The following is a 13,506-nucleotide window of genomic DNA, read 5'->3' as shown; positions in this document are numbered from 1 at the left end:
GACAAATTTACGAGAACAGACCATTTTTCACTCTAAAAGCCCCAATTTCATCAACCCAAATCCCAAATTTGATAGGAAACTCAACCTATGTTTATTCTACAGCCTGAACTTCAATTCTTATGTTAATTCATTGAATTACCTACTCTTTAACAATCAATTTCAAACCAAAACCTAATTTCTCTAATCATCAAAATTACCACCTACATCATGTTAAATCCAATTTTCAGAATTAAAATACTTAGAATTAGAGAAAGTTACTCCCACCCTTACTTTAGATCGATGAACAAAGCTCTACAGAATCTGATTCTCCCCACCTGGCTCTTCTCTTGGTTTTTCTCCCAAAACTCTGTTGTACGTGAAAACTGATTCTGACTTCTATTTTCTAATTTTCTCAATAAATATAACCTCCCAATATTTAATTAACTCCCACTTAATTCGCTTAATTCTCATTTAACCCCAAAACTCCAATTAAATCCTAATTCTCACTTATTCTATTAAATAATGAAAATAGTCATTTAATAAAATACACCACACCACAAAATCAACATAAATCATTTAAAATCATATAAAAGACTTTAAATCAACTAAAAATAATTAAATAACAATTATGGAGTTACACCCATCACGTGACCCCACTGATATGACGTCATCAGTGACCAACCCCTTCCTCTTCCTGTTGCACCACCGACCACCACACTCCTCCTCCACCCACAACCTATATGATGAGATAAAACCGCAAGTGCACTGTCTTACCGAAGTAGTATAAAAGAGTATCGTTCCGACAACGAGTAGTTCAATTTAATTAACCTTTAGAGATGATTAGAGGAGAGAAGAGAATTGTAAGTTGGGGGTTTTAAGCGTTTGAAAGATAATAATAATAAAAAGAGCATTGGGATCGTTGGTTTCCTCTAAATGACAAGTCCTTCTCAAACCAAAACTATAAGCTTATAATGTTATGTTAGACCTAATTTCTCAAGACAGTTTCTCTTAGTTCCTCTAGCAACCAAGCCTATTTCGCTGACTTGATTACTATTAGATTTTGGTTCCTCTAACAACCAAGCCTATTTCGCTGGCTTGATTGTTATTAGTTCCCTTGAAGATCAAAACTATATGTCTCAAAGATTGCAAAGCCTATTTCGCTGACTTTCCAATCCTTGTCTGAATTCACTTGTTCGAATATCAAAGCTCCACTTTCGTTTTATGAATTGATATTTGGAATAATGGATAAAAAATTATCAAACCCTCCACTTTTGTTTCCACAGTTTGATAATGGTTTATCCATGTTAAAGCGGTGAATTCAGATAAAAAATTAGGGTTACATAAGATTAAGGCTTAGAGCTTGGTTTGATTAGGATTATGTCATTTAGACTTATCCAACAATCCCAAGACAAGGAGAAGTCTACTCACTCATGTTCATCGTAGACATGGAGGAGAAGAGAGAAAGCATGAAAGTAAAAGACAAGAATATAAAGGAAAAGAAAAGAACTTTAATTAGAAAAGCAATTGTCACTTATTGTATTCCAAGTAAAGATGAATATTTGTGATGGAAGACTACTCTATTTATAGCATTTGTTCGACTTAAAATCTAAGCTATTACATTCGGGCTAAAAATAGAGTAGCTTAAAATCTAAGCAAAAGCAGCAAAAGTGACTCTGGAGGGTAGCACGGCCGTGCCAAGTCTAGCACGGGCCGTGCCAGGCTTCTGACTTCGGGGAGACATATTTTTGTCTCTCAATCTTCATATTTTCGCATCCAATCGGCTCCAAGTCCCTTTCTTTTGCTCCAAGACTCAATTCATCCAATATTCTTTCCTGAAATATAATAAAATGCAATTTAAAGTAAACTATCCTAAAAAGGAAATAATACTAATATAAAATCAAATAAAATCTAAATAAAACTAAACTAAAAAGCATATTAAAATAGTCAATAATTGACTCATCACTATATTCCACCCCACCACTGATAATCTAATGACCTTATCAATCCAGCCTTGCCTTGATGTAGTAACCTTGATTCTGGCCACCTCTAAGTTGATCCTAGAGATAGTATCACCATCAAAATTCTCAAACACACCAAAGATGGAACCAAGCTTTTTGAAGAAAGGTTCATCCCACACATGGAGTGGGATCCCATGGACCTTCAGCCACACCGATCGAGACTTCGCCACCATATTCGGTAACCAGCGTCGGACGTGTTTGAACATAGCACCCCACCAATGTTGGTGTTTGTTCTTGACCTCTTCCAAATCCATCGACCCCTCAAACTTCAACAGCACCATCCTTGCACCCATACATGTCACCTTAACAAAATGTAACCCCTCCATAACCAGTCCTTGTTGAACCATACTAGCTTCTAAAGCTTGACGCAACTCCCCCACATAGGCATCCTTCAACCAATCTAACATACCCTCATTTGGCCGAAAATCCAAGCATGTCATCTGGTCTTGCATCACATATCCGTTTGATTGTTCCCCAGCTACAACATTCTTGAAAGATCTACCATCCACCAAAACCCTTCCTCCTCCTGCTGGCGCCACCTTCCTCTTTACAGCCACCTCTCCTATAGGCTCATCTCTTCTGAACCGAGCTTTATTCACCTTCAGGCGCGACTCCCCCAACCAAACCTCCTCCAACCGACCCTCTAGATCCCCCTCATCTTTAACATTCTTAAACTTCATAAAACCAAAACGATTACCCCATTTGTCCAACTTCTTAGGAATAAAAACTTCACCCACCTAACCAAATGACAAGAACAGCTTCCTAAGATCCTCCATTTTTGCCTTCTTTGGAATTTTTGTGAAGAAAAAAGACGAGAGGGAGTTATCTAGATGGCGGAAACCACCCCTCTTGACCACCTCCGGACCACCGCTCTCATGATCTTTACCTGAAGAAGAGCCTCTCACTTTTGTCCCAATGGGCCCCTTCCCCCCCACTGTTTCTCTCTCTAGAATCTCACTCTCTCTCATTCAATGTGAACACATGAGTTTATTTCTTGAAGCAGAGATCATAAGTTTTTTTTATTTTTTCAAGAATAACAAAGGTACTATCGAGAGAACCAGCTTGCAGATAAAAGCTATATGGACGTACCGAAGATGTGAATTAACTTCTAAAGAGTTTCAAGAGTTTGTGAAAGATAATTGAATTAGGCTTCAACTAACAAAACAGAACAAACACTACCAGAAAAAAAAATTAGCGAGGAAAATTAGTGACGGAATTAGAGAGAGACTTTACGTTTTCCTTCACTAAACTTCCCTCACTAATTTTTATTTTTTTAGTAGTGAAATTATGGTTCGAACCATGCTTTGTAGGAAGGAAAATTAGAACAATTCTTGATATGGCTTGGCTCGAATCATGCTCAAAAGTAAGAAACTACCAAAATAATTGTGGGTTGAAGTTGCGGCGTGTGTAGTCTAATTAACTAATAGATCTCCAACAATAAGTGTGTGAAAAATACCGCAAGATGCATAGAGTGGAAGAAATTCTAGAATATCACACTTGAGGGTCGCATATGTTCATATTTTGGACGATAAGAAAGCCAAACTTGACGGCAAGCTAGAAATTCAACTTTGTTGGTTATCATCAAAGTTCAAAGGGAATCATGTTTTAAAAAATGAACAACAACAAGATATAAAAGGAATACGATTTCCTTCCAGAATTTGAAGAAGAAAAATTTAGAGAAGTTGAACAAGCTAAGTGTCACACTTACCAAAATTGTCCACTTATGTAGACATTAGGAGGGAAAGGATTGTGATATGCACACGTAGTATTCATATCAGTATGACAACACAAAGCTCTCTTCAAATTATGCATACACAAACTTAGAAGCAGCCACAAAAGATAAGAAACAAAAAGATGCAATGGATAAAGAAATTAAAGACATAGAAAATAATAGAACACATAAACTCGACACCCTTCTAAAAAAGTTTTAGGGTCAATTACATAATAAGTGGTGTAGTTCAAAGAGAGGTGTATGAGTTGATTGATAATATAAGGACGGGAGAGGATTCCGTGCCTTTGGCTTCGGTGCCTTTAGGTTCCTTTGATGGCTTTTGTTCCTCTCTATAAACCATTAATTCTCTATCATCTAATTAATTTATTTTAATCATTTATTTTCATCTAAAATAAACTAAAGGCACCAAAAGGCAGCGAAGCCAAAGGCACCGAATCCTCTCCCTATCAAGTTCATATGTAATAAACTTGAGATCTCAATTTTCTATGGAAATGGAGAGGATCTGCAAGGTGTTCGGATTTTAAAATCCAAATTGGTGAAAAATTTATTTATTTTTCCACCCAGAACAGCGGGAAAACTCATTTCATATTATAGAATCTGAAAATCACATTGACATTTTCGTCAAAAACAATAGGACACGCCATAAATAAATAAATAGGGTGAAAAAAATAAGTCTTTTTTTATTAGCCACAATGCTTCCGATAATATTCATCATCGATCATGAAATAATGCCCAAAGTTCAAAAATATTAATAGCATTCTTCATAAAAAAAAAAAGACTGAGTTGATAAAAAAAGATTCACCCAGATGAATCAAAAAGATTTAATATAACTTGCGTTAGAAATGAAGGGATCTGGTTAGCTGAACTATTTTTAGCTAAGGGTTAAGAAGTAGGAGATTTTTTTTTTTTACAAGAAGAAACTTATTGCATTTCATTCAAAATAATAGGAGAGATACAAGATGGAATCCTAATATGAATATGGAAAATAGCATGACGCAAATCCACTCTAGCAAAGCTATGAGCGACTTCGTTGGCTTGTCTCCGAATGAACCTAACATCAGAGGTTACTAAATCAGAAGCTAACAGACGTCTACAATCATTAATAACTGCGCTAAAATTAGAGACGCCACTAGTACTACCATAAAGACTGTCTACCACAATTTTAGAGTCAAGCTCAAAGTCCACAATACCTAGTTGCTGATAACAAACCCAAATCGACATCAAGGAGCTATTAAAAAGCAGGAGATATTGGGTTTAAATCCCGATAAATAAAAAAAATAAAAAAACTAATACAACAATTTACATAGAAAATTTACCATTAAAAATAATAAAATGCAGAAACAGTCAATTTAACTATTTACTCTCTCAATTAGCAACATTGGTTTTTTTCATGGTAGTTTGAAAACTACATTGATGTATTTTTCATTGTTTAAGGATATTTCAGTGGATTTTAATTGTTTAAAGACTAAATTGAGGATAGAGTGTTAGTTTATGGATTAAATTGATTATTTATTAAAAAAAAATGGGAATCAAACATCACAAGTTTTATGCCATTTGTCAACATAAAAAACCTACTCAAACCATTTGTCAAAGAAAATGGGATTAATATATCAGTAACATAGAGGGAGCAGGAACAACAACCCACGAAAAGGGGAATTTAAAAACATGATATTTTTTAAATTAATTAAAGTAAACTTACAAAACTAGTCTTGTATTTAAATTTTGTGTCGAATAGGTTTTTTGTCAAATAGGTTGTTAACTTACACATTCATGATTTTGAATTGGTGTAAATTAGCTGCCGTTAAGAGAATGAATATTTCTATTTCTTTAAAGGGTGCTTTGATTTCATATTAGCTTGCTTTTTACTTACTTGACTTACAAATTACATGATCTACCCATTTAATAAGCTCCAAAGGAGAGTTTTACATAGATAATATTCTACACATTTCTCTTGTTAAAAAAAATAAATTCTACACATTTCTGGTGAGAGTTAACATTTAATAATATGTCCTTATGTTAATTAGGGGTGTAAGCGGTTCGGATAAAACCAATGAAACTGAAAGTCCAAATCGAACCAAATCGAAAATGTATCCGACCTTATCTGGTTTGGTTCAAAACCGATATTGTTTGGTTTGGTTCTCAGTTTTTCATTTTGAGATTCAAGAAACAGATGAATCTAACCGATGCTAACCTCACTCCTCATTTTACTATTATTATCCCTCTTCACACACACACAGTCACACACACACTTATGAGTATGCCCAAAATTAAAGCCCAAGATAAAGTACTACTTAATCCATTCACTTTCTCCCATCATCATCTCATGTCATCACTCAGACTCGATTTCATTTCTACTAAAATAGGAACCCTAGCCATCAACCACACCCATGATCTATCCCAACGTTCCTCATCACCGCTGAGATCATTCATATATTCGTTAGTTTTATCATGTTTATGCCTTCAAACTTTTGAAAATATATCGTTTTCTATGCCTTTGAAATATTGTGTAAGGTTAGTTATAAAAAGTTGTTTGAAAAATAGATAACATGAAATACAAATACAAATTCCATGAAATATTTGAGTATGACGTATGTTTTATGCATGAAATACAAATTTGTGAGAATATGAATTTTTTTTAATAGTATTTTCAAATAAACCGATCAATCGAACCGATCCAAACCGATTCGTTTGCTTTGGTTCCTTTTTTAAAAAAGAGTGAAAACCGAACCAAACCAAACCGATGAAGATTTCATCGGTTTGAACATTTTTTTGACTGAGAGCCGATCCAAACCAAACTGTTACACCCTTAATGATAATGTTTAAATTTTAAGTTTTTTTATTCTAAACACGTGAATAGATAGCTAAACCAAAACACATGAAAACCAAACATCGTCCAACGTAAAAATAAATATCCAACGGTTGAAAAGCATTTGTGATATTCCACAAAAGACAAATTCGTTGTATGTTTTTTTTTTTGGGTTAATAGTGTTTTAACCCCATGTAATATAGGTCATTTCCGGTTTTACCCCCTGTAAAATATATTTTTTGAATTTCGTCCTTGTAATTTGATGATTTTTGGTTTTGGACCCTTCATGAATTTTGACAGTACAAAATCGAAGATATGGTAGAGGGTAAACCGAAATTTGCTCAAACTAACAGGGGGTAAACCAAAATTTTCTCAAATTACAAGGGGGTAAACCTAAATTTGCTCAAATTACAGGGAGCGAAATTTTCCATGAAGGTCCAAAATCAAAAAATCTTCAAATTACAAGGATGAAATTCAAAAAAAACTATTTTACAGGGGGGAAAACCAAAAATGACCTATATTACAGGGGGTAAAACACTATTAACCCTTTTTTTTTTTTGACAAATTGTTTTTTTATTTAGCTTTTTAGCTTTTTATTTTATCTTTAAATTTAATTTCTTTTTTTATTTTTCTAAAAATGTCAAATATTGTTCAATCCTATTTATCACACGACATGAAGTATGTGTTAGCTCTGCAAGCAACAAAAAAAAAAAAAAGGAAAAAAGTGGTCGTATAGTTTATTGTCCCTCGAGAAATAACCATCTTAATAATGTTTCTTATCCATTTTCAGGTACGATACCCGAGGAGATTGGCTATCTTGATCAACTTGAGGTGCTAGGCTTGTATAACAATAGCTTAAGTGGATCTATTCCTTCCAAAATCTTCAACATGTCATCACTCATTGATTTCGAGGTTGATCAGAATAGCCTCTCAGGCACAATTCCATCAAATACGGGATATAGCCTTCCTAATCTGCAATATTTACTCTTGAATGATAACAATTTTGTTGGAAATATTCCAAATAATATATTCAACTCTTCTAATCTTATTGAGTTTCAATTGAAAGACAATGCATTCAGTGGAACTCTACCCAGTATTTCTTTTAGAGATTTAGGATTCCTTGAATACTTTCTCATAGATGACAACAATTTGACAATAGAAGATTCTCATCAATTCTTTACTTCATTGACAAATTGTAGATATTTGACATATCTTGACTTATCAGGTAATCATATACTACCCACCAATCTTCCTAAGTCAATTGGAAATATAACTTCAGAATACATCAGGGCAGAATCATGTGGAATTGATGGTAATATTCCCCAAGAAGTTGGAAACATGAGCAACTTGTTATATTTTAATCTTCATGGGAATAATATAACTGGACCAATACCTGGTACATTCAAAGAGTTGCAGAAACTTCAGTATTTGAATCTTGGCAACAATGGACTACAAGGATCATTTATTGAGGAACTTTGTGAAATGAAGAGTTTGGGTGAGTTGTATCTACAAAATAATAAGCTCTCTGGAGTTTTACCAACATGTATGGGAAATATGATTTCTCTTAGAAGAATAAATGTAGGATCTAACAGTTTAAACTCTAGAATACCTTTATCTCTTTGGAGTCTTAGAGATATATTAGAGATAAATTTTTCTTCAAATTCTTTAATTGGTAATCTTCCACCTGAGATTGGGAATATGAGAGCAATTATACTATTAGACCTATCAAGAAATCAGATTTCAAGCAACATTCCAACAACCATTAATTCCTTACTAACATTGCAGAATCTCTCCTTAGCAGATAATAAACTGAATGGATCAATTCCCAAATCATTTGGTCAAATGGTAAGCTTGATCTCTTTGGACTTGTCCCAAAATATGTTAACTGGTGTTATTCCAAAATCCTTAGAATCACTTGTGTATCTTCAAAACATCAACTTCTCATATAATAGATTACAAGGAGAGATTCCTGATGGTGGACATTTCAAAAATTTCACAGCTCAATCATTTATGCATAATGAAGCACTTTGCGGCGATCCTCGCCTTCAAGTACCTACATGTGGTAAGCAAGTTAAAAAATGGTCAATGGAAAAAAAGCTTATATTCAAATGCATACTTCCCATAGTTGTGTCAGTCATTTTGGTTGTTGCATGCATCATACTTTTAAAACATAATAAAAGGAAAATGAATGAAACTACTCTTGAAAGGGGTTTGTCAACTTTAGGAGCTCCAAGAAGAATATCCTATTATGAACTTGTGCAAGCAACTAATGGATTCAATGAGAGTAATTTCCTTGGAAGGGGAGCATTTGGATCTGTTTATCAGGGGAAGCTTCTTGATGGTGAGATGATTGCAGTTAAAGTAATTGATTTACAATCAGAGGCAAAATCAAAGAGCTTTGATGCAGAATGTAATGCAATGAGAAATCTACGACATCGAAATCTGGTTAAGATTATCAGCAGTTGTTCAAATCTTGATTTCAAATCATTGGTGATGGAGTTCATGTCAAATGGAAGTGTAGACAAATGGTTATATTCAAATAACTATTGTCTAAATTTCTTGCAAAGGTTAAATATAATGATAGATGTTGCATCTGCATTGGAATATCTCCATCATGGTTCTTCAATACCAGTGGTTCACTGTGATCTAAAGCCTTCCAATGTCTTGTTGGATGAAAATATGGTTGCACATGTTAGTGATTTTGGTATTGCTAAGCTCATGGGTGAAGGACAATCTAAAACTCATACACAGACTTTGGCTACTATTGGATATCTTGCACCAGGTCATTTCTTCTGTTTTACTTCTTAACATTTTCTTCTTTACGTTTTCAGTCATAACCAATTTATTTGATTTTGTCAAGAAAAAGGATCTACAATACACGCTATAGTAATCAACATGTGATATTTGTAATTAATGTGTACATAGTATGGTTCTAATAACTAGTATTAACATGCAGAGTATGGATCGAAAGGAATTGTTTCTGTGAAAGGAGATGTGTACAACTATGGGATTATGCTAATGGAAATCTTTACAAGGAGAAAGCCAATAGATGATATGTTTGTTGCAGAACTAAGCTTGAAGACATGGATCAGTCGATCATTGCCTAATTCAATTATGGAGGTCATGGATTCAAATTTAGTCCAAAGAACTGGGGACCAAATTGATGATATATTGACTCACATGTCATCTATTTTTAGTTTAGCCCTGAATTGTTGTGAAGATTCACCTGAAGCAAGAATCAATATGGCAGATGTTATTGCGACGCTAATCAAAATCAAGACTTTGGTTGTTGGCGCAAACACAGTCTAGTTATTTTCATTTGTAAACTGATGTAATTTTTTTTCCTTTTGTAATTATTGTGTTTGATGTTTTCAATATTGTTTTTGGATTGATGTCTTGCTACTTCTGGTTTGTCCTTTCAACCGTCTTCGTTGTTGTATGAGATGGAAGTACATTATTTTCTTAATATATTTTCTTGCTACAAGTGAATAAGGATCATCACAAAAGCATGTAAATCGTGTGTACTATATCCATTTATGTTGTATCCCCTCTCAATTATTATTATTATTTTTAATTTAATTTGAAGTTTATTAATGGTGCAGTCTTTGGAGGAGAATAGTAGTAAGGGTCTTGACTCATTGTGTAAGAATGGGAAGAAAAGATCTTCTATTACTGAACCTTCTAATCAGTTTTTAGTTGAATATTTCTGTCTTTTATGTTATAGCAGGTGGTGTCTAGTCTACTTACTAGGTTGCTACATAATTGTGCAGAAAAATATAGTTGGACATGTTTGTTATCATTGTATAATCAAATTTTATTTGTACTTTAAGCTCAAGGTTGTTGAAGTATATTAAGAAGCCTAAGGAACGGAGACTTAGACAAAAACTGAGATGATATTTCCTTTCTTACCAAGTTTCTCAAGCTTTATGTCTTTAATATAGTTTAGAGAAGCTTCAAGTTCCTCAAATGTCTCTAATATAATTTTCTAATAGCTAATCAAATAATTTTAATATGATAAAAAAAAAAATTACCTGTTGATTGAGCAATCCCACCCAGAATGGTTGGCAGGTTCTCCCAAAGCATACCTCCATTTTTGCACAATATTCATTGTACTTGCAAAACACTGCTCATGTTTAATGAATGCCTCAGCATAACTTCCTAATTGGTGTCGAACATGGAAAGGATCGACTTCATAAAAAACTGGCAATATAAGCCGCCCTTTGTTTTTTCTACACTCGAGTATTTTCACAACTTCATCCAAACACCATTTTGAAGTTGCATAGTTTTTGAAAAAACAATCACATAAAGTTTTGCTTCATCGATCGCCTTGAGAAGCGCTTGTGATATTTCATCTCCTCTTTCAAGATTGTCATCTATGTAAGTTTTGATATCTAACCTTCTTAGTCTTTACTCATCACCAATTCATTCTCACATGCTAAATTTAGAAATAACATTAGTACAACAATTTTTTACACAACTTTTGCTCTTATTCTAATTGAGATGGCTTGTGAATGTCTTACGAGAGTTGTCTGGATAGTTGTTTGGATATAGAAATTTTTTCCTCTCTTGTTATCTAATAATATACTTGAGAAATTCCCTTTTTATATAGATCGATGCTCGATCTATGCAGCTTCTTTGCCTATTAAAGTATGTAGAAATTAAAGATAGAGTGAATTGAGGATCAAAGGAGTTTAAAATATTGGGTTAGTTTCTAAGTTGAGTATATATATTTATTTATTTAGTAAAACAAAAAAATATTTTACAAAAAGATATTAATTTAAACCGGTAGAAACTTAATATAAAAAATTGGAGACGCCTAATATGAATTTGAGTTTTATTTCAAGTTTTCAACGATGTTCTCCTTGAATAACTGAAAGAGTGTCTGCAGCTTCTTTTTCTTTTTTCGACGGAAAGAGTGTTCTTGCAAAGGGTTCAAAGGCATGCTATCCACGTTGTCGCGCCATTTTTCGGACGTCAAGGCCATTTGATTGACTTTGACTCACTTTTTATCTCACGACTGAACAAATTTTTTTTAAGGGGAAAAAGTTCCAAACAACCCATTTTTGAAGAAATTTAGGGTTCGGGGGTTGGTTATATTTAGGGAAGGTGTTAGCACCCTAAATATTCGTAGTACTCTACGAGAACCTCTTGATTTTATTTAACTTCTTGTGCTATAACTTGCTTGCTTTTGAAAAGATGAAAATGGAATTGAATGATGAGTTGAAAAGGAAAAGAAAATTGACTTTAATTGAAGAGAAAAAAGAAAATGTTTTTTTAATTGATTTGAAAGGACGAGTGTCCTCTGCCTACGTACCCGTGAGGGATCAAAACCTCGTAGTTCGGGGTAGAAATTAACGTTTGATTTGTTGAGTGTTTTTTATTAGTTTTGAAAAAGGTTTTGAAATAAAAAGCCAAGTGGCAAATGAGAATTGATTTGTGTTTTTTAGATTGAAGAAAATTGACTTGAAGTTGAATTAGAATTGATTTGAAGTTTGATTAAGAAAGATAAAATAAAAAGACTGTCACTTGATTTAAGATCAAGGTTTGTTGTGAAAAGCTCTTTTTGTGAATTTTGGATATTTGAATGTTTTTGTTGTTTTTGAATAATAATTGAAAATTAAACTAATAGAGCAACAAAAAAATAAAGTGTGTGGGTGTGAAGAAAAGATTGTTAGTTCAACAAGATAAATAATATTTAATATATATAGGACCAGAATATTCTGGAGAATATAATATTGACAGTTAATTGAGGACCAGAGCACTCTGGAGAATAATTAAATTAAACAAAAATATAATATTAATAGTTAATATAGGACCAGAGCACTCTGGATTAACAGATAGAGCGAGAATTAAAATGCATGAAATGAGAAAAATGAGATGCTGGGGGTGTATGAGCAGTAAAGGGGGTGCAGGAAATAAAACGAAAAGGATTTGGGCCTTGGGGAACAAATTTCGGCCGTTGATTTGATCAACGGCCTTGATTGAATCTGTTGAAGAAGAGGGGTATAAATACCCATTTCTCTCCTTTTCCTTCATTTTTTCTTTCTCTTCTCTCTCTTCACTCTCTCATTTCTTATTTCTAGAGAGAGAGACTCTGCCTTCTCTCTAGAATTTCTTCATCTTCTTCGACGAGGAGAGGCCACCGGAGGTGGTTCCGGCGCGGTGGCCGGCGAGTTTTCGCGGCGGCGCCACCGCGCCGGAGTTAAAAACTCCTCCTTTTTTTGATTTTTTTCGTCCTCTCTCCTTCTTTTCTCTTCTTCTTTCCGATTTTTAACTCAAAAAAGCTTAAAACCCAACGGTTTGACCTAGATCTAAAAGGAAAGAAATACTACCTTTTGAGTCTGGATGTTTGCGGATTTGTGTTTCTGTAACACGGTTTTGAAAGTCTGATGTGTGGTTTTGAACGTTGTTGGTGGTTTTGGTTGGATTGAGTTGGTGCTGAAAATGGTGATTCGGTTCTGAAAACGGCTTGGATCGGATTCGGGTTGATGAATGGCCTTGATTCGGTTTTGTGAAAAATCTGTTGTTTGCAGGTTTTGTGATTTTAAAATCTGTGTTTTTTTGTCTGTTGGGCCCCCCCTCTTTCTTTGTCTGTGTGCAGGTGGTTATATTTATAGAAGCTGAATCTCTGTGTTGCTTGGAGAGGAACACGATATTTTGTTGCTTGGAGAAGAAATTGACAGTTGTGAATGAGCTGTTTGTGAGCTGTTTATTTGGATATTATCGGACAAAATTATTATTTTTTTTGGACATTAAAAATAAAATAAAAGGACTAAGAATAAATAAAACAAAAATAAGATAAAATAAAGGTTAAAAATGAAATGAATTTAAAGTTAATAAAAGATGGAAAATAAAATTAAATGAAAATTGAGAGAAGAGGGCCCGACTCGGAATCAACTATGAGGTATTTTAAAATACCTTCCTGTCGAATTTTTTTGCTCGAAAGGCTGAGACTGGTCGGAGTTAAATGA

At 33.9% G+C, this 13,506-nt stretch overlaps 1 protein-coding gene across 1 annotated transcript; it reads left to right on the top strand.

Annotated features, from left to right (window-relative positions):
- Positions 1 to 4,719: 4,719 nt before the first annotated feature.
- On the top strand, positions 4,720 to 9,844 carry LOC25502857 (receptor kinase-like protein Xa21). The gene is made up of 3 exons (XM_024772325.2): positions 4,720 to 4,792; positions 7,326 to 9,317; positions 9,492 to 9,844. The coding sequence occupies exons 1-3, from the start codon at positions 4,720 to 4,722 to the stop codon at positions 9,842 to 9,844; spliced, it is 2,418 nt and encodes an 805-aa protein (XP_024628093.2).
- Positions 9,845 to 13,506: the final 3,662 nt, after the last annotated feature.

The sequence above is a fragment of the Medicago truncatula genome, chromosome 8 (assembly GCF_003473485.1).
Source record: "Medicago truncatula cultivar Jemalong A17 chromosome 8, MtrunA17r5.0-ANR, whole genome shotgun sequence".
Taxonomy (NCBI): Eukaryota; Viridiplantae; Streptophyta; class Magnoliopsida; order Fabales; family Fabaceae; genus Medicago; species Medicago truncatula.
This window is presented reverse-complemented; position numbering and strand designations above follow the sequence as displayed.

Bases quoted from the DNA above. Each gene is read 5' to 3' on its own strand.
- LOC25502857 (XM_024772325.2), top strand. From the start codon at position 4,720: ATGACGCAAATCCACTCTAGCAAAGCTATGAGCGACTTCGTTGGCTTG. The intron at 4,793-7,325 runs GTTACTAAATCA...ATCCATTTTCAG, and splicing joins GAATGAACCTAACATCAGAG to GTACGATACCCGAGGAGATT. The intron at 9,318-9,491 runs GTCATTTCTTCT...ATTAACATGCAG, and splicing joins TATTGGATATCTTGCACCAG to AGTATGGATCGAAAGGAATT.